The following is a 21,510-nucleotide window of genomic DNA, read 5'->3' as shown; positions in this document are numbered from 1 at the left end:
GGAAAGCTTGAAAAATGAGCCAAGAAACCACGTCCCTGAATGCTCATGAGTTTGCCTAATGTGTTAGAACTGAAAAAAAGGAAACCTTGGCTGTCATCAATTTCTTATTTTCCTTCCAATTTTTCTCTGTCTCCTGTTTTTTTTTTTTCCCTCTGCCTGTCTGCTTTGTTTCACTTCTCGCTGTCTCCTCTCCTGTCTGTCCAGGCTATGTTTGGCATTAGTGGGTCCCTTTAAGAGCCAGCTGGCACTGCGCTTGCTTCAGAGCTTGCGGTTGTCTGATGCCCCGCGTTTTTATGGCCTTCCCAGCCTGGAGAGGGCACTGCAGGGCATGGTCAGACTCACTGCCCAGCCTGGCTGGAGCTCCCACTGCCCTGACCTGGAGCCCAGCTCCCTCTGCTCCAAATATCTCAGCGGATTATTAGAGGTGAGTGCGAAAGCCTCAGTTTATTTTTGTGTGTGCTCATATACTCGAGTTTATGCCAACCTCCTACTGCTTCCCCACATATTAAAGTGCCTACAGAAACGTTTAAATGCAAAAATATGGAAATTTCTAAAGAATTATTTAAAATTCAGCAAAGTGCACTTATGAGACATGAATTGCAATTGATAAAAATCTCGGCGATCAGATATGCCATTCTGTGAGGATGCTGATGAGATTAATCACCCTTGCTTTTTCCATCTGTTCAGCAGTGCATAAAACAGAGGGAATATTAGCTTTTACAACAATCACCAGCACATCGGTGTCAAAAGTAGTTGTTCTCTTGAAAACAAAGCAACACATAAATGTGTGAAATCGCATATTTCACATCACATAAACCTCTTTTTGTTTTTGTTTTGTTCTAATACTAATATAATAAAGAAAAAATTATTCCACATATACATTATTGAAAATTATAAATTATAAAAATCTCTAAAAACACTAGGGTTTGCATGCCTTATACCCTATTGTTTTTAGAGATTTTTATAATTTTATTTACTATTTCATATATGTTTCATGTTGCACGACTGTACCACAAAAAATTCCTAGTTGTGAACTTCTTCACTAACAATGGCAATAAACCCGATTCTGATTCTGATTCTGATTACATGTCTTGTTTCAAATGTACCCAAGTCCAGAACAGCAGTTCTATGCCTCTTTAATCCTCTGACTGGCCTCTGCTCTGACTTTGCTGGCAGTATGGGGTCCTAAAGCTCCGCCGGCCTTTGGCATTTCTCTCTTCATCTGCTCTTCTGTGCTGTCTCACATACTGATGGTGCACAAAAACAAACTAATTAGTCTCTCAGCTGTATTAAAGTTTAGTTTGGATGCAGTACTTAACAAGCATACCATTTGAGCTGATTGAAACAGCTAAATGTAAACAGAGGCCATTAAATTTGCTTTGTGTGGTCAAAAAATAAATAAATTTTAATCTGTCAAATAGGTATATTTTTTGTATAATGTCCTAGTTTTTAGGAAGATATCTTTGTGTCACTCACACAGGTGATCTCTTCCTTTTACGTTGAGTGGAGAGGGAACTCCCTGTCCTTCATGGGGAAAGGTGTGACCAGGAACGCCATTATTTGCTTGCTTCACTTGTCCCATGAGATGATGACGGAGAACAAGGATAAGGCAAGTTATAAAGAAATGCGAATATACTGATTTCTGTCTCATTATAACGACACACTTCCATCTATTTAGATATTTTATGTGATAGACCAACACAAAATGCAACATGGTTATTAGTTGGATGGAAAATTTTCAAATAAAAATCTGAAAAGTATTGCGTATGTTTTAGGGATGCACCGACCAGTCGGCCTTGATTTGCTTAATTTTAGGAGATTGCTAATCGGCCGATACTTGGGTGTGAAAATGATCTTTTCCATCGATCTTATCTACCTCTGCAAAGGTCTTATGTACCTCTGCAAAGGCAGTTATTGCAGACTTTTTTAATGTCTCTCTCATACTGATTAACGCTCTTAAGTTAGAAAAGATTGAAATATTGAAGGTGTGTTGTGATCTTAAAACAAATGACTGTCAGTTAGGAAAAAATAAATAAATCTGTATCGGGCTAAATCAGAGGCATTTTAAAGATCAGAAATCGGTGATCTTCCAGAAACCTGCGAGTGTTGTGATGAAATCTCTTTGAAATCTCACTAAATTAACAGCAACTTTCCATCAGAAGTCACATTAGTTAGGGGAAAAAAACATCACTGCTTTGTTGATGATGGAAGAATTCAACGGATAAGTCAGGTAGGAGGCTGTGAAGAAGTTTAAAGCAGCATTCAGTTATAGATTATTATCACAGCCTTCATGACATCTAATGTAATGTAAATCTTTTTATTGTCTCACTATGGGGAAATTCACTCTCTGCATTTAACCCATCCCCTTGGGGAGTAGTCGGCTGCCATTGTGTGGTTCCTGGGGAGCAGTGTGGGGTTAAGGGTCTTGCTTAGGGACCCAGAGCTCCGTTGATGTTCTCTCCGGCTTGTCTGAACTGAACGTTTCTGCAAAGAATGCACAGCTTATAGAGAAATATTCCAAATAGTTGTAATCACAGCCAAAAAATGTTTGCTTTGTCTTTTATATAAAATCCCACTATGGCAAAATGTTAAGTTTTAGGAGCATGGGGGATTTTGAAAGTACTCCGGTTAAACCTACAGTTCTTTATTCGCAACGGCTCTGACAGAGTTTAAGAGGCATTTCAGTTAATTCAAGGCTGTTTCCCAACATTAGGACTTCATAACTCAGTGGTCATTCGGGAACGATGGAACCGCAGAGGAAGTCAGTGGCTCTCAGCTGGGTTTGGCTTGGCTTGTCCCGCTTTGGGTGGACCGAGATCAAGAGGTAAGGTTGTTCACCAGCCTCTGTTACTCACTTTTTATCACGTCATGAAAACTAATTCTGCATTTCTTACATTTTCAGATATGATGAAACTCATAAGAAACACAAAATAAGCTAAAATGATTCAATTTACTTAGGAGGAGCTGCTGTATATTACTTTATATTTAACATTTGAAGCATATGATGTTTTTTTTTTCCTTTTCCTCTGTCAGGTGAGGTTTGCCAGTTTGAGTTTAGGCGCTGCTCTCTCCTCCATGCCCAGTGGCTGCCAGGCTCTGTCTGCCAGCTGTCAGAACATCAGCGGAGGTCTGTGGGGCACGCTGCTTAACATCCTTTTGGACCAACAAGAGAGCAGCATGGTTCGCAGAGAGGTACGGTGAAAAAACTGTCCCTCATGATCAAAGAACTCTTGTTATGTTTTATCACTTCATGGGGAATAAAGAACTATGCACAATGAGCCAAAATATGCAAGTTTTTTTTTTATTTGTTTCTTATTTTACATTATTGTAACTTATGCTTTGTACCTTTAATAAGTAAGACCACTCGAGCTTTAAAAATTGCATTACCAAATAAAGGCAGGTAGATGGCACTGTTGCTGGAGCAGTCCACCTTAACCCAGACGGTGTGTGTGTGTGTGTGTGTGTGTGTGTGTGTTTCTCTATTGGTTTGTGTGTCCAGGCTGCGTTTATCTTGCAGAACTTGCTGGTGATGCCTATGCCTGCCAACGGAGAGGAGGCCAAGGACTCCCACTGGCAGGTCAGCAGATCTGCCTGCCAGTTAAAAACCCTCATACAGACCCTGAACTTTTTCTACCCCCTTTCTTGTTATTTTCCTCCATCTGGATCAGCTCTCTCACCCTTTCCAGAACTTTTGTTTATAAAGAAAATTGCTTTTGAGTTCAGATCAGGCATGTTGCTGAATTAAAGGTGTATTTAGATTTCGGTGCACGCATAGAGAATTAATGCCCAGATTAATTAAGCTCTCAATCAAAACTCCAAATGCATCCTAAGATAGGATGCAGGTACTTGGGAAGTGAGCTGTATCTGCGAACCAATTTATAAAGATGGGGAGAATATAAGTTCTCGAGTTGGTGGTGAGGTGAAAAAACAACGGACTGAGTTTTTTTATGCTTTTGTGGTGAAAGCACCAAATGTCACCTCTTAGGAAATGGCAAATGTGAAAATGTTATGTTTGTATATATAATATATTCAAATATATATATCAGCTTTTAAATTTAAGTGACATCATTTGCCTCTGTGAAGTTTGTTCACTTTATTATTTCTGTACAACTCATGTCAAATCCCCCCATTAGCAGCCCTGTGTCCATGATGAGGTATCCGGTGTGTCTTTGGTGGGTCTTCCAGCACTGCAGGCTCTGCTGTACCACTGTCAGTTTTTCCACAATGTGGCTCTCTCTGCCTCAACTTGCTACCGTGGCAGGTACACATTCAACATGCAGCCACAGCCTTTGGAGAGCCATAATCCGAGTCTTCAGGAAAGCTCTTTTTCTGGTAAGCCCCGATTTCCTTAGTCGTCATGATGGATCACAGCAAAGACAATGATTATGCTCACTAATACCATAATTTTGTAATTCTGTGAGACTTCATGTGTGTTATTTTGTTTAATTCTGTCAATGTGGTTCTTTAGATTCAGATAATTCTCTACTGCTTTTGAGATGTGAGCCAGAACCTAGCATCACCTCTGGAAGAAGTTCCAGCTCCATTTCCACTTCAAGCACTGCAGTCAGCAACACAGCAGTATGTGGGGAAAAAAATCCATCCCTCCTTCTATTCTTTCTTCCTTCTGTTCTTCCTTCCGTTCTTCCTTGTTCTTCCCTCCTTCCGTTCTTCCTTCTGTTCTTCCTTCCTTTGTTCTTCCTTCCGTTCTTCCTTGTTCTTCCCTCCTTCCGTTCTTCCTTCTGTTCTTCCTTCCTCTGTTCTTCCTTCCGTTCTTCCTTCCTTCCGTTCTTCCTTCTGTTCTTCCTTTCTTCCGTTCTTCCTTTTGTTCTTCCTTCCGTTCTTCCTGTTCTTCCTTCCTGTTTTTCCTTCCGTTCTTCCTGTTCTTCCTTCCTGTTTTTCCTTCCGTTCTTCCTTCTGTTCTTCCTTCCGTTCTTCCTTGTTCTTCCCTCCTTACGTTCTTCCTTCTGTTCTTCCTTCCTCTGTTCTTCCTTCCGTTCTTCCTTCTGTTCTTCCTTCTGTTCTTCCTTCTGTTCTTCCTTCCGTTCTTCCTTCTGTTCTTCCTTCTGTTCTTCCTTCCTTCTGTTCTTCCTTCCGTTCTTCCTTCTGTTCTTCCTTCCTTCCGTTCTTCCTTCTGTTCTTCCTTCCTTCCGTTCTTCCTTATGTTCTTCCTTCTTCCGTTCTTCCTTCTGTTATACCTTCCGTTCTTCCTTCTGTTCTTTCTTCTGTTCTTCCTTCTGTTCTTCCTTCCTTCCGTTCTTCCTTCTGTTATTCCTTCCGTTCTTCCTTGTGTTCTTTCTTTCTTCTGTTCTTCCTTTTGTTCTTCCTTCCTTCCGTTCTTCCTGTTCTTCCTTCCTTCCGTTCTTCCTGTTCTTCCTTCCTGTTCTTCCTTCCTGTTCTTCCTTCCTTCCTTCCTTCCTTCCTTCCTTCCTTCCTTCCTTCCTTCCTTCCTTCCTTCCTTCCTTCCTTCCTTCCTTCCTTCCTTCCTTCCTTCCTTCACAAGGATCAATCTTTGCAAGTTTTTTTATTTTATGTTTTAAAAAGTGTGAAAACAACTATAAACCATGAATATTAGATTCAGTAAAAGTGATGGAGTGTGATTCATGGTAGTAGAAAATTTTGTATTTTTGATTAGACATTGGGTGAAAAAAAAATGGCACTTTTTAATCAAAGTGCCATTTTTTATTCTATAGTATCAGGTATTTGTCTGGTTTTTTTAATACACTACAGTGATACTCACCAAAGTACTATATTATTAAAGATTTTTTTCCCAGGTACTGAATTCATGTAGAGTAATTACACACACAGTCAGATGTTTTCACCTGTTTGTTAATTATAATGATTTACTGATTACAGGTAATGGACATTCACCATGAAAGATGAAAATAATAATTCAGAGCAATAAAGGAGACATTTTAATGCCAGAGAAATGTGATCTTATGAAAAGTATGTCAAAACACCTGATTAAAGTTTTTTTTTATATACTTTTGACAAATGAGCCCTGTCGGCCAGATTGGTCTGATGTATTGAGCAATTTATTCTAATTTGTTAAATATAGAATATTACTTTATACTGTATGTTGGCTCTCACAACCTTTCATAAACGCTTCCTTAACTCCCCCTAATTTTACTTAATGTACCGATTCTGGAACATAGTTTAACTTATTTAGGCAGCTGCTTATCAAACCACACAAGCTAAGAAAAATGCATAAATGAGCACAAGTTAATCCATTTGTAGCTCGACGTGTTACTTTATTAATAGCTATGGTTCATCCCTTTGGTTTCTCCTTGCTCATGAATTCTCATATATTTAGTTATATTTGTACTTCTGATAAAAAAAAAAGTTCAGAAAGATTTTCCAAAGAGCAAATTCTCCTTTGAAAATATAGGTAACTTTAGTCACCGTGCTTTAATCATGTCTAGCTTCTTTTAGCTCAGCCTCTCATAGGACCTTTTGATCAAATGAAATTGTTTTCCTGTTATTAAAGTGAAATGAATCCTCCAAGGCTCATGTTTTTTCTGTTACAGAGTAAAGGTTCACGGCTAAACTCTCCTAAAGTTTCCTCCCCGGTGAGCATCCCAGATGTAACTCCTGCCAGACTGATGGCTCAAGGTACTACAGAAACAACAATCTGTCTAGACTTTGAACTCTCCACATATACTTTAAAATCAACCTTTTATTAGAAAATGTAAACCATCATGCGGTCGGTTACAGTTGATATCCAAAAACCACTGTAACTCATACAATTCCGAGAATTCTCATATTTTTTCTCTGCTACCTGGACGTCACAAGAGACGGACCGAGATGTGATTCATACACTGTCTTTTGACATGTCTCACAGGTCAGAGTGACAGAGACACAAGCAACTCTACTCCCTCTCAGGACTCCCAACAAGACGAGCCCTCAGGCGCGGAAGCTGTTGTCGTGGTAACTCCTGACCTCCTGACGGCCCAGTGTGGCCTGCTGAACAATCTGTTGGCCATACTACCAGATTTCACCCTCACTGCCATCCAACAAAACCAGCTACTGCAGGTTCTGAGCAGGTATAGTCATACTATATGCAACACTGTCACTTCTCTATACTGTTAATGAAAGCAGTCCTGGGATACTCAGGATACCAGTTTTTTTTTTCTTTTAGTTCTGCATTTATACAGTAGAAATAAATAAACCAAAAATATTGTTTTTCATATTTAGTGGCATTTTTTTCTACAGCTCTTTCTCTTGTCTCTTTCTTTTTCCTTTTTAGTTTAGTAGATATCGAGCTCATGGAAAAATGTCTGACTGAGCTGAAGACACCCAGCATCCTTCCTGGAACCAGAGAAGACATCAAGCGTCAGGTAAAGAGCACAGATTGAAGCGATGTTTTAGGAAGTTTTCCAGTTGCTGTTTCTTCATTATTATGATCCACCACAAAATACGTGGGCTGGAACTCTATGCCAGCTTCAGAACAGGTTATCTTAGTGCACCTCCACATTTTTAGTGTGGGTGGAATGCTTAATAAGCTTAGGCTCTAGGCATACAATTGGGGTTTGGTTTTTCTTTAAATCTTAGTTACTGTTTTCTTGTTTTTCTCCAACTTTGACAACAAATGTTGCTTGTTCTTTTTTTCCTGCTCTGTAATTCTGTCTGCATTTGTGTTTTTTACTTTTTCAGTTTGTCACTGCACTTCAGTTCCTATCAAGCTTTTCCAAACTGCTGCGATCTTGTGTCACGGAGAGCAAAGAGCTGAATGGCCAGACGGACTTCCTGAGGAGGCTGTCGTCTAATCTTGTGGCTGTTCTCATGCTGGACATGAAATCATTAGGTCAGGCTCCCATGATGAAATTCATCAATAAAATTGAAAGTGTCTTTAGCTGATAGAACGACCCACCTTGAGCAGCATTTATACCAACATTGTAAAAGGAATATGTAAACTTTTTGCATTTAAGATAAAAAAAAGATTTGGATCAATATGCTCTATCCAGAACTCCTTAAGTGGAAAAGTTTTAGTTTCACTTGGTTTAATTTAGTAAAAAGTCTTAAAGGAACCTTTTTCTATCCAATTATAAATTAATTAATCGTAAAAACAATCAACAGAGTAATCGATTTGTAAAATAATTGTTACTTGCAGCCCTAGATTGTATAGTTTGTATACAGTGCCTGGGGAAAATGCAGCTTAGGCTTTTTAAAAACATACTTTTTCCATTTTACAACCTAAAACCTCAAAATCTTCTGAGATTTGATGCAATATCTCTAAGAAAAATTTAATAGTTCTGAAGGAAAGTATATTTCTATTATATATTCAAAGATAGAAATAGAAATCTTTGGATTTCTAAGCTGGTTCTTTAAAGAACCAGCTGTTGATGCCATAAAAGCTTAAAGTGAGGGAAATTTCAGAAAATCAACAGACATACCTTTTCAAGACAATTATTTCTTTGTCTGTTTCAGCTTTCAGATTTAGATTGACCTCTGACATATTGGGGGAAAAAAAATTTTTTACACTTTTTTATTTAAAGCTAAACTTGCCTGTAAACAGATTCTCTCGATTGAGCTTTGAATCTCTGCAGTTCCTCCAGAGTTACAATGAGACTTAATTGCTTCTAAAATGAATGCTCTTCTTGTCAGTTTTGTCCTTTTAGGGCCACAGCCATTGATTACTTACTTAATTATTTGATGATTACTTCAATAATTGATTAATCACGATTGATCTAATTAATTGTTTCAGCCCTTGTTCTAATTTATATGCTTAGGGAAGCTTTTCAGTTCTTCCCTCAACAACTTCTGAGGCTTTGATAGAACATCTCCATTTGTACACCTTATTATTTGATGGACTTCCTAATGGCAGCCCTGGATGTTATTTGTAGCCATTTGACTATCAGTGAATCTCATTGAAATGCATTCAGGTTGGGATTGTAGCGGTAAAAAATGTTTGCTTATCTGGTCAAACCCCTTTTACAAAACTCTGTGCATTCCTATAATTTACTGTATACATGATTTTATGATCTGTTTAGGGCCTGCATTTAATCAGCTCCTTTTGCTTAACTACTGCTGATCTGTGTCTCTTTCTATTTTTACAGTAATAAAATTGTCGGTGACTCACTGTTTCCCCTCCTCAGACCCAGGTACGTGGGATGTGGTTTGCGTTTGCTGGACGGATGTGTTTATGCTTCTGGCCACTCTGGTGAAGAGAGACAGCTCGGCAGTTCACCCATCTGTCTCTGCTGCGCTGGGCAGACGCTGGCGGACATTCACAGGTACAATATGTGGACACCTCCGCTCTGTGAGAGAGTATAAGTGACAAAACCTGAAAATTTTTGTACAATCATATCCTGAATATTCAGTTTGATTCCTTTTAGTGAAATTTTACAAGATCTTAACTTGGGTAAACAAATAAAAAAGAGACATATTAACATGCCAGCTGCGTCTTTACTGTGGTATAAACTTTCTCTAAACAGATGCAAGGATAGGATAATTAAACTACCTCTACCCCTCCTACTCAAATCTTCCTCTCTGATTAATGACGCAGCAAGGACGTTTAATGAGTCCAGTAAAAGATGAATGCCGAGCCTTTGTGCTTGTGTGTGTTTTTGTAGGCAAGGATGTTTACGCCGTCTTGGCGTTCACTGACAAATTCAGATGATTAGTGGACGCAGGCTGCTTCAATCACAGTCAAATATCCAGCTGTCACTGGTTTTAAACTTTGGATTAGCTTTTCCCCCCTTTCCTTTTTATTTTTTGTCGTACTTTGATTCCAAAAGCGTTTGTCATTTATTATAATCAATGTTGCTGCATGTCTCCAGGAACGTTGTCGCAGTGTCTGAATGAGAAAAATGCAGGTGTCCTGCTCCACACTGTGGCTCTGCAGTTCCTCTCCACAGTTTTCACAGAGGAGACTGAGTTGCGCGGCACAGAGCTCAGAAGCTCAACATCTAAGCACAGCAGCACCTTGTCAAATGTCTTAAACGGTCCTGCTGCCAGCGAGCTCTGTGAATTGTTATTGCAGGTAGGTGTGAATACTGTTTCATATGTGATAGTTTCCTCGATCAGCAGAGGAGCTGCTAACCCCAGGATTGCCTTTGTGTTTATGTTGAAAGTTTTACACTTCCAAACAGGTGTATGAATGTACAGTAACACTAACGCAGTGGTTGTCATTGTTGTCAGAGCTTTGAGAAAAGGACCCTTCAAGACCCTTTGAAGAGGCTCACAGCTAGGGCTCTGATGACGCTTCTAGCCTGCAGTCCCACGGCTCAAAACTACGCTGCCAAAGGTAATTATTTAGGACTCAGCCGTCATCTGTAAAAAAAAGAAAAAAGAAAAAAAAAAGCATCCTTGGTCAAGTTTTCCCACAATTAAACTCAAAGCTGTGTGTGGGTGTTTCTGTTCTCAACTGTTTAGGCCATTACCATATATCTCTACTTTTTCATTATCACAGTGTTATTACCTATTATGCATATTGCAAAAAACTGCCTGGACTGCAATAAGGCTAATTATGCAAATACCTCAGGTACTATAAATTCAGGTACTATAATTCAGGCTCTCCAGCCATGCAATATATTTGTCCACACTTGTTGTTTAATAGAATGTAAATATTTCTTTGGAATTAAAGAAGTGATATGATGGCAAGTCATTAACAGCTGCAGCATTTTTCTTATAATAAAACCTTAATTTTAAGATGGATATTTTCTTCATCTGAAGTCTATGTTTTCTATCAAAACCAAAGTAGAAAAACGTTTTTATCGAAGGTCAAATGTAAAACAGTGGTTATTCAGTCTGGTCCACAAATATTACTGTACTCCAACAGTTCATCAACAATCGTCCCTTTTTTTTGGCAAGATCTTCAGCATTAAAGTAAACAGACTCTGCGCCTCTGCAGCTCTAGTAATGTTTCACTGGGGTAATTCTGTGAAGTGGTTTAAAAATTGCCATGTGGTTGTTATCAGCCTTAATTTCAAATTACACTTGGAGCCGATGGCGATTCAAGTCTCACTCACCTCTGCCGGTCAGTTTCCACAATTCAAGAACAAGGCAGAGATTGAGTGAAAATTGTTTTCTGTATAGAATTCTAAGGTAAAATATACTGCTGAAACAAAAAAGCTAAATACATGTTGATCCCTAGGAATGCTGGGAGGATATTCTTTAGTTTGAAATGACAAAAGTACAAGGTTTGCTAGTTGTTCATGATATTTAAACTAAAACCAGCTTTGAAAGAAAGGAAAACCCTATCTATGGGAAAATGTGGTGGGATTCTCTGGGTTCTTCTGCTTTTTTAGCACCATGGTGACTGTTCCTAAACTTATACTGCTTTATAACCAACCCTTTGGAATGCTTTCCACCACACTAGACTCCAATTTCTTGATAGATCACACCAATATGAACCCATTTAGGACCCTAAACCGGACCAGCGAATATCTTGGCACAGTTTCAACCACTGGTGTTGATGTTGTTAATCTGGGGCAGTTCTCTTGCAGCATAATGCAAAAGCAGCAGGAGAAGATGTAGCATGAGAGTAGCAGATATATGTAGAAGAAGAGAAGGAAAATAAGACAAGAAATCACAAGACAAAAGACTCTGGGAATATTCAAGAGGTGTAAACACACAGATACACTTGAAAACCAAAGTAGGAACAGAAACCCCATGAAACAGAATTTATTGTTCCTCTTTCTCTTCTCAATCAGTGCAATACTGCGCCCAGAGCAATAATTGCAACCACGTAACGTTTTAGGTCTAAAAAGAAAAAAAATCTGAGAGCAATCAACACAACTGAAATGTGAATTTTCTCAGTTTTACTCATCCCTGGTCTAAGCTTCTGGTTTGCCCAGTCTAAAACTTCAATCAGATGAAACTGGCCATTCATATTTGGAAACCTTTCAGAGTGACTCATTTGAATAGATCTGCAAAAAAAAGACTTGGACAAAATTCCCCTCTTAAAAAAAATGCGAACGATTCTGAGTTATCACAAATACTTGATGGCACAACAAATGCTGAGGTTAAGTTACTTTGTCTCATTTGGTTTAGTTTCTTTCTTTAAGTGATTTATTTGGGTTATCGTTAATATAAAGATTTTTAAATAATTTAAAGGTTTTAGATGTGGTTAAAAGGAAAGAAACAAACTCAAAACAGATAAACTTTTTTTTACAGTACTGTCTTTTAATGATGGTTTGATCCTTTTTCTGTCTCGTTGTTCAGCCGGTTTAATTGACAGCAGTGTGGAGCTGCTGAAGCAGATCCACTCCCACCTCCACCTGAAGTCCATCCGACCTGGAAAAGCTTCTCACAGCAAAAAGGTGTGCACAGCTGGCAGGGGACGTCTTATCCCAAGCACTGCACTGCTCAATGTATTGCACAGTTTTCCTCAGTGTGGTTAAATAACAAACTGAGCCTTTCATCAAAGAGCTTTTCAGGAGAAATGTTATGAATACGAAACACATTGTACAGCTGTTCTCTTACTCTTCTTGTCGTGTTTAATGAGGCCAGTAAAGGCTGTATTTAATCCAGAGCAATTAAACATGTTGCTCTTTGTTTTTGTTTTTCCATATTTTCAGGAAGTGGGCTATTTAAAAGAAGTCAAGCTGACTGCAGAGATCCTGCGGAGTGCTCTTTATTGCAACAATGAATGCAAAGTGAGCCTCTACGCCTGCTATTAAATCCCCCCCAGTTAATTGTTTTTTAATGGAACTTCGCAGTACAGGTGCTGTGTGCCTCCAAATGAGATTCATCCAAATGTGCAAGATACTGCTATAATTCCTTCTAGTTGGGCTTCTTTATCTCAGTGTTTTGTTACATTTAGAGGAAATGCACGGTTATTTTCTCCAAGGAGCCTAGTGTTGATGTCCTTCACATTTAGGAAGTTGTTGAGTCATATTATGCTGAATAGAGGTATCTTTTTGGGCATCACTTATGTCTCATTATTAGGTTTTCCTTTTTCACTCTGCAAACACTGTAACTCAAAGCTTTTCTCTTTACTGGTTCGTGAATCTAATTTTTTCATGTGTGTAGGTGGCTGCTATGGATGCCCGTTTAACGCCAACACTCTATGCTCTATGGCCTTGGCTCTTATTGGACGACCCCACAATGGAAGCGGTGCTGGAGCTCCTATGTGTCTACACAGCAAATTGCCACCCAGGTGCAAATGAGATGTTGTGTAGATTATGTCTGAATGTTTGTGCCTGTCCCGTTGCCTCCCTCTGCGATTAGCAATACCACTGAGTCATACACTCTTTGCATTAAGAGTCCCATTGTTCCTTGCAATGAACACATTGTGTTTCCATGTATAAGAGCAGTGCGTGGTTGCTTGTGAGTAACAGTGGGCACTGTGTCAGGATCGATTAGGCCGCATGCCTGTCTCCCTGCAGATTCGGACCAGTGAGAGATAAAACAAGAGAACATGTCTGGTTCGCCTGAGATGTTTTGTATCTGCTCTGCTGATTTGGGGGGAGAAAAAAAAAAAAAAAAAACAGTTAAAGAAAAAAAAACATTCAAGGAAAATCCCCCTTTATAGTGCTTACATACTTTCAAGCTGGCTCTCTGTCTGCAGGTGGGGCAGTAGTGCATGTATTTACCTGACTGGAGTTGCGCAGGGTTCACATTTTCACAGCACCTTTCTCACTTAAATGCCCGGTTAAGGAGGTACTGTGTGCTTGAGAACACAGTTTCAGCAAACTAAATCCAATAGACCATCTCTGTTAAGCCTCCAACATTCAATACTGGTCTAAAGATTTAGAACAACCTGTGTTTTCAGTTATTTATTGCAGTTAAAGTTCTTCAGCTACAACTAATAGCTTGAAATGGTACAAAAGTAAGTATTAAACAATAAGTGGTTCAAAAGAAAGATACCCCTCACCCCCACCAAAAAAACTAAACTGAACACAATATTATACCCTTGTGGGCTTGAGTTTAATTGTATTATGCTACAAAAATGTTGTAAAAAGGCAGTTAACAATGGAGGTGAGAGACCTTCGTAACATTGAATGTTTTGGTCTTTCCTATAGAACGATTGCAAAGAAGGTAGAGGAGTCAGTTGGTACAATTTTCTTTGAAGCCATTCAGAAACAGGAAGAGGTCTGACAAACCCCAAGGCCACATCTGACAATGGCTTTAAGCAAACCTTTATTATTAGTTGTTGTGAGCAATTCTCAGTTTCAGTTGTGAAGGGAAGAGCAGGTTTGAAATGAATAGTTTGAAAGAGGTTTTTGTGGGCCATTAAAAAGCTGCAATTGGACAACCAAAGACTGAATAAAGGTATTATGGACTGATAAATCAAAATAGGAAAGCTTTGGTTCATCACACCGGATCTTTGTGTCAAATGCCACCTGTCAAATGCAGAGAAGGAAGTGTGATGTTCTGGGGCTGTTTTATTGGATCTAAGGTTGCAGCACCATACAATAGCAAGTGGTATAATCCTATTTGGGAAGCAATGCATATTAAAGCAATATAATGACCCCAAAAATATGTTTAAACTATGCCAGAGCTGCTCCAGAAAAAAAGACAAGATTATAAACTTGTTATCGTTCACTTTCTCCCATTTAGCTGGTTTGGGATGAACTGGACAGAAGAGTGGGGGGAAAAAGGAATGCCACACGTATTTGGTAATGTCTTTAGCAGATTTCAGAAGAACTTTCTTGAAGATATTTAATTTCCATCATAAAAAAGAAAGAATGCCACAAATGTGTTCATTTGATTACTTACTAGGATCCCCAACAGTTTGCACCAGAGAGGTTATTAATCTTCCAGGGTTCCAGTTCATAAAAAGCAATTATCATAATACAAAACAGTTATTTACATTGACAATATATGTTTAAAAACAAATTATATTTTTGAGATAATCTCTAGATGAATGACTTTTGTAAAAAGTTTGACTTTAAGTTTCATAAGCATATCTGGGGAAATAATATGTCTGTTTAGAATAAATAATCTCTTCACTAAAGCATCCTTGTCTGTTAAAATTACCCTCTTTATAAAAAAAAAAATAGGTAAATTATACTGCAGCTTGACCCTAAGTATGGGCCAGAATAAAGGAGAGTGCTTTTTAATACCCCTAGAGGAGTATGGACGTCCAAATGCCAAGTTGTTTTGGACTAACTGCTGCTTGGCTAAATCTGATTTGATAGCAGCAGAGCAAACAGTCGAGCAGTAGTCAAAAAAAGAACCGAGGATCATTTAACCTCTGTCATATTTGTAAGAGTAACAAAAGAACAAAATTGTCATGCATCCACAATACCTTTGCCCATTTTACTAATTATACTGTCATTATGTTTAGACCATAACAAGTGATGATCTACAGTGATACTAGATGATTTTATTTAGGTAACTTGCTTTAGAACAGAGCTCTTTGTTTGGACTTTTAATGTCGTGCAATTGTTGTTTATTTATGATTAGCGTAGAGCTAGTTTTATCAGAATTCTCAAACTTTTTATTATCGTTTAACTATTTAAAGAGTGAACTCTTTTCCAACTACACCTGATGTATGACCAACGCTTAAATCAGAGTGGAACATAGTTGTGTCATCAGTATGCATAACAATTGAAGGTTGTTTCAGACCATGAGGCAAGCAGGCAATGCACTGAAAGGCCTACTACTGAGTTAACAACACTTATAGTTTTAGCTTTGGAAGCCAGGTTAGCTTCACCTCAGAAGACTTTCAGCTGTAATCGCAACAGAAGGTGTTTCTGCTAAGTGTTCACTCGGGGGAGCTGGATACAGATGCACACCACACAATTTTTACCTTATAAAAAATTTAACTATGTAACGTCCTGCTTTCGCTTCACAGTAATCTTCTGCTTTGTGTTGGATTAATGCATTAAATCCACCTTAAAAAGACACTGAAGTGAGAGCTTGTAATAAATAATAACTTCTGAAAAAGTTCAGGGTGCTGAAAATCCATTTTTATCTGTGAGGATCTGAATTCTGTCCTATTTTACTTCTTGCTATTCCTGATAATGAGGCTTCATAAGCAGTGACAGGTTAGTGAAAGCAACTCTAAACTTGATTGGCAGCATTTCCACAGCAGAGCTGTGTGTAGACTCTGATCTAAACTGACTTGCTTTAGACGCCCTCCCAACTACACCTCTCCCAACCCCATCAGCTCAAGCTGCGAAGCAGCAGAAATCATTGAAGTCAGCCACAGTATTTCCCTAAAGGTTAACTTAACAGCAGGTTGGATTCAGACTTCATGCAGCCTGGCTTAGTGTTACACCATCCACCCCGCGGCAATCAGTGAGACTCCTGGGATGCCTGCATTTCTACCCACTCTTTTATCTTCTGTCTACCACCTTCATGTAAACTTTGTTAGTGTTGCTGGTTTAAGTGGAATGGTTGTTTTAACTACACCCTCCCTTCTGATTTTCTGGAGATATTTTGGTAAAAGCCTAAATACTCGCTCCCAGTGATGATGAAAAGGAGCTGCCTTTTTTTTTTTTTTTTTCTTACCTGAGCTAAGATGTTCCATGTATTACAAAATACTTGATCAGATTGAAGACAGCACTTGGCATGCTTGAGATCATATCAGAGATCCTGTTTAAACCTTGTCAATATCACGATGGCTTCTTGACAGGAATACGCATAACCTCAGGCTAAAAGGCACGTTTGAGGGAGCGTTCTAGGATTAGTATAACCAGCAAGTTGAAAAAACATCCATCAATGTCAAAATATTTAGGTTTTCTTTTTATTATTATTATGTTTTTTGCATTTAAACTACAGCAGCAGAGATGATTGCTGTGTGCTGATGTGAACTGTGCCAAAACCTTCTTTTTTTTTTAAACATATTTATGCTCTTTCACTTCCTTCATACTTTTTGGTGTTTGCATTCTGGTTGTTTCTGCATAATAAATATTAACTATAGCCTGAGGCTGTTAAGCAGAAATATTAAACTTCCTACCCAGAGTCAGAACATTCAATTTGTCATAACGAGGCAGTCATTTCAACCTGTACAAAAATTAGACCGAAAATTGCCACAAGTGTTTCCTTGCTTTTTTGAAAAAGGAACAGTTAACGAGCGTCTGTTATACTGCAGCAGTTAGGTATTTAACAAATGATCAAATTCATAAAGGGAACCACTTGTCTTCATCATTTTGGCATTTTCTACTCAACACTTTCTGCTTTTGAGAAGAGGAAAAGAAAAACATTTCACTTTGCCATGAAGGGATATTTGGCTGTAGTGGTAGACAGTGGGCCACCGGAGGGGCCAGTCTGCATTTGTTTGCTTTCATTGGTGCCAGAGGCTGCCAAGATCTTTGGCATTAAGATAAACGGAAAGAGCTAAGCTGCTGCGGTTATGTTTCATTGTGGTAGTTAACTTGTTCTTACACAGGGAGGGGAACTTCTGTGTGGTTGTTATCAGTAGTGGCTTGATGTTGGCCTGAAATTCTGTCATGAAATATTTTGTCTTCCAATCACGAAAGATCTATCACCACAATGCCGTCACAGTTCTTTTAGCATTTTAACATTGTGGTTACTAAACCAGCAGGTGTTCAGGCAAGGTTCTGACTATATTATAAACAAGCAGGGTTGCAATGATTGGCATCTGAAATATTACGGCTAAAAGCTGTAGCCAAACAGTCCTTTCTTATTGCAATATTGCAGAGGTTGAAGTTTTAATTAATATTATGATTTATAAGGAAGCTTTAATTCACATGGAAAGACATCTTTCAGATGATACTCTTTGTTTCACATTATTTCCTTTTAGTCTTGAGTATAAAATGTTGCATTTTCTTTACGGAAAGTTGACAAAATCCAGATAAAGATGTGAACAAGGGGTTATTTGGCCATAGTGATCTGATATATATATATATATATATATATATATATATATATATATATATATATATATATATATATATATATATATATATATATATATATATATATTTAAACTGTTTTGTGAGATAAAGCTAGAACAGGTTGACACACACAAAGTGTCAAAGAAAGGTTTATTCTGGAAATCTAAAATTTTCCAAATACCTATATAACCTTGCTATTTTGCAAAGTATTCCACTTAGAAATGGAGAGAGGTCTGACATATGTGCATTTCAACTGTGAGAGGCATAATCTAAGATAAAAAAAAAAAATCCTGAAGTAACAATATATGATTTTTTTTTTTTTTTTACTATTTATTTGTTTGATACAGCTGCAACAAGTACCGGTATTGTGTTAATTTTTGGCACAGTAGGCTTTGTTTGCAATTACAGAGGTCAAACATTTCCTGTAGTTTTTCATCAAGTTTGCATACACTGCCGGAAGGTGGGCATGGTGTTTTTGGGTTGGTGCTCATCATTCTTCTTCCTCCAAACAATGTTAGTGGAATTATGACCAAAAAGGTTCTATTTTGGTCTCATCTGACCACATGACTTTCTCCCATGACTCCTCTGGATCATCCAATTGCTCACTGACAAACTTAAGACAGGCTTTGACGTGTTCTGAATGAAGTAGGGGAACCTTCCATGCCATGCATGATTTCAAACCCTGACATCTTAGTGTATTGGTGGTCCCAGCTCTTTTCAGGTAATTGACCAGCTCCTCCCGTGTAGTTCTGGCCTGATTTCTCACTTTTCTTAGTATCATTGAGACCCCACGATCTTGCATGGAGCCCCAGTCTGAGGGAGATTAACAGTCATGTTTAGCTTCTTCCATTTTCTGATGATTGCTCCAACAGTGGACCTTTTTTCACCGAGCTGCTAGGCAATTTCCTCGTAACCCTTTCCAGCCTTTTGGAGGTGTACAATTTAGTATTTAGTGAGTTTGGACAGCTCTTTGGTCATGGCCATGTTAGTAGTTGGATTCTTAGTGATTGTATGGGGTGGACTGGTGTCTTCATGCACCTAAAACGCTTTGCATCTAATTTAGGATAATAAATGGAGTTGAGGTGGACATTTTGAGGGCAGACTAAAAGGTCTTTGAGGGTCAGAATTCTAGCTGATTTTTTTCAGGCATTCAAATACGTATTTGCAGCTGTATCATACAAATAAATATTTAGAAAATATATATTGTGATTTCTTGATTTTCTTTTAGATAATGTCTCTCACACTGAACATGAAACTACGATAACAATTTCAGATCCCTGCATGATGTTGGAGAACTTGCAAAAATAACAGGGTGTTCAAATACTTATTTTCCTCACGACACTAGAATGGAGTAATAATTACATAGAGACACTGTAATAAAGACATGATGTGTGTGTGTGTGTGTGTGTGTGTGTGTGTGTGTGTGTATATAAATATATATATATGATATATATATATATATATATTAGTGCTGTCAAAATTATCGCGTTATTAACGCGTTAACGCGAGGCCATTTTAACGGCGATAATTTTTTTAACGTGAGATTAACGCTATGTGGTTTTATGGTACAATTTTCCAAGTACATCCCGCTGCAGCCTGCGGGAAGGCGGGGCTATTTTCCCCCAGTGTATGCATTTCTCATAGGCTTCGAGAGCGGACCTCCTCAAGGGAAAAAGACGCTCATACACTGGGTGACGCTAGTGCCTTTTCTTTAAGCCCCACCACCAACAAACAAATTGAGTGTCTGGTAACTAGTAGCAACCTGAAATACGCTGAGAAAACAGATTACTGAGGTGAAATGGAATCTGCTACGGCACTCTTGTCGGTATCGTGTGTGTGTGTGTGTGGGTGGGTGTGTCTGTGTGTGGGTGAGTGGGTGTGTGTGTGTTCTCATTTTTGTTAAGAGGCTGAAAAGTAACTTTCTAGAGAGCATAGACTACCTTCATCTAGTGATGTCGGTCTATTGATTTTGATGTATTGATTGAAAATTGTTCATTATTATCTTGGTTAATTAACATCTAATGTTAACTCTACTAAATTTTATAGCAGTAGGGTAAAATGCTTGTCTTTGTTCAAAAGACTGTATTAACTGTAAAGACTGTCTTTTACATCAGCCTGTTTTCAGGGCCTTTTTTTTGGCTACATATTTGTTATTTTTTACTATATGCCTCCCCATCTTCTTGCCATATGTTTCTATGGCATAAATCAGTATCTGTGACCTGTTTTCATTTTAAAAAAAGAACATCGGCACAAACCTAGCCTGTATGTATTTTTTTGTATGTCATCGAGAGTATTTAAATGATTTTCAATCAGGAAAAAAAATGTGCGATTAAAATGCGATTAATCGCGAGTTAACTCAGGCATTGATGCGATTAATCGCGATTAAAAAATTTAATCGATTGACAGCACTAATATATATATATATATATATATATATATATATATATATATTTTTTTTTTTATTTTTTATTTAAATAATGACTGAATGATTGAATATGTGTCGGTACAGATGGCTAAATGTGTCCTGTTTTCTACATCAGAAAACTTTTTATCTCTGTTCCCAGCATGCAGCTCCTTGTGTGGCAGTAGCCTCAGTGGGGCGCCAGGATCTAAAGGCTCCTCCAACACCTCTCTGATGAATTCAGTGATGAAGCTGACCTCTCTCGCCCCAGACAACAGCCCCATCCAGAATCTATGCTTCTCTCTAGTTACTAACCTGGCTGTGTCACGGGAATGTAGGTGCGCCCTGCAAAAGGTACGAAAAGATGAAGGATTAATTTTTTTTTTTACCACTTTAATGTTAAGTATAGTTGTACAACCTGTTAAGTGTTTGTTTTAATAACAGCTTAAATGATTTCTAAAATCAAGGCTTAATTATTTGTTTGTCATGTTGCTAAAATTGTAAGCTGCCTCCTCTGTGATCATTTTCTGTGATTCTCAGAATAATTTCCTTCAGAGCTTCCTGTTAGTGCCTTCCCATAAGGCTGGTGCCAAGGCCACATCGGTCGGTGGCGGTGGAAACCTCCTGAACCAGTGGCTGAGGCTCCTGGTCAGCCTGTCCTCCACAGAGGATGGGCAGCAGAGTATTCTGAAAGTAACCGGAATCCTGGAACTGCTAGCAGAATTGGCACCGCACCGACAGCATGCGCTGCTCACCCTTCACAACCTCTGCTTCAGCCCTGCCAACAAATCACACATCATGGCCAATGGTATGACACTGAAGATGGGTTTGAACTGAATCTTTATTCAGTGGGTTAAAAGATATTTGGTGATTTTTAAGGTTCCTCTTTTAGTGTTTTTTATAACTGCCAGAATATTTGCTTAGAAATCTGATTCCATGCCTTAAAGTTGAAACAATCTCCTGCTCATCTGTAAGAAGTAATATGAGTAACAGTTTACAGTGCTTTACTTAAAACTTTCCCCATTTTTGCAATGTAACATGAAACATCAGTGTATTTTATTGGGTTTTGATCAACAACTGAAAACATAAAAAAAAAAAAAGCATATTTTTTTCAAAAAAAAATCTCTTAAAATTGCATTTGTATTTCTATCCTATTAAAATGACATCCGTAAAGCAAATGCTTTAAAAAAATCACCCAGTTAAAAATATTCTGTGTAGTTTAAAGGCAGTAGAAATACAGCTGCTCTTTAAAAGCCTCCAGAGATTTATTTGAGAGGATTAGTGAACAAACCATAGTAAGACATTGACATCCAGCTAAACCTACTGGCAAGGGAAGGAAAAACATTAACAGGAGAAACA

At 38.3% G+C, this 21,510-nt stretch overlaps 1 protein-coding gene across 4 annotated transcripts in view; it reads left to right on the top strand.

Annotated features, from left to right (window-relative positions):
- Positions 1 to 21,510, top strand: part of rttn (rotatin) — a 51,297-nt gene that overhangs the window by 26,256 nt on the left and 3,531 nt on the right. For 2 of the 4 annotated variants that reach the window (XM_038267348.1, XM_038267349.1), the window contains exons 28-46: positions 205 to 424; positions 1,481 to 1,609; positions 2,714 to 2,824; positions 3,034 to 3,192; positions 3,500 to 3,577; positions 4,134 to 4,332; positions 4,469 to 4,578; positions 6,525 to 6,609; positions 6,839 to 7,040; positions 7,244 to 7,334; positions 7,651 to 7,801; positions 9,054 to 9,230; positions 9,777 to 9,979; positions 10,138 to 10,243; positions 12,163 to 12,260; positions 12,519 to 12,596; positions 12,973 to 13,099; positions 20,315 to 20,505; positions 20,692 to 20,959. In XM_038267348.1, coding sequence (XP_038123276.1) covers positions 205 to 424; positions 1,481 to 1,609; positions 2,714 to 2,824; positions 3,034 to 3,192; positions 3,500 to 3,577; positions 4,134 to 4,332; positions 4,469 to 4,578; positions 6,525 to 6,609; positions 6,839 to 7,040; positions 7,244 to 7,334; positions 7,651 to 7,801; positions 9,054 to 9,230; positions 9,777 to 9,979; positions 10,138 to 10,243; positions 12,163 to 12,260; positions 12,519 to 12,596; positions 12,973 to 13,099; positions 20,315 to 20,505; positions 20,692 to 20,959 — 2,783 coding nt within the window. The remainder of the gene's footprint in view (positions 1 to 204; positions 425 to 1,480; positions 1,610 to 2,713; positions 2,825 to 3,033; positions 3,193 to 3,499; positions 3,578 to 4,133; positions 4,333 to 4,468; positions 4,579 to 6,524; positions 6,610 to 6,838; positions 7,041 to 7,243; positions 7,335 to 7,650; positions 7,802 to 9,053; positions 9,231 to 9,776; positions 9,980 to 10,137; positions 10,244 to 12,162; positions 12,261 to 12,518; positions 12,597 to 12,972; positions 13,100 to 20,314; positions 20,506 to 20,691; positions 20,960 to 21,510) is intronic. The other 2 variants (XM_038267350.1, XM_038267351.1) reach the window with 2 other exon arrangements.

Source organism: Cyprinodon tularosa, unplaced genomic scaffold (assembly GCF_016077235.1).
Source record: "Cyprinodon tularosa strain WSP-4 unplaced genomic scaffold, ASM1607723v1 ctg670, whole genome shotgun sequence".
In the NCBI taxonomy this organism is placed as follows: domain Eukaryota; kingdom Metazoa; phylum Chordata; class Actinopteri; order Cyprinodontiformes; family Cyprinodontidae; genus Cyprinodon; species Cyprinodon tularosa.
The sequence above is the reverse complement of the archived record's forward strand: the minus strand, read 5'-3'. Positions and strand labels throughout refer to the sequence as shown.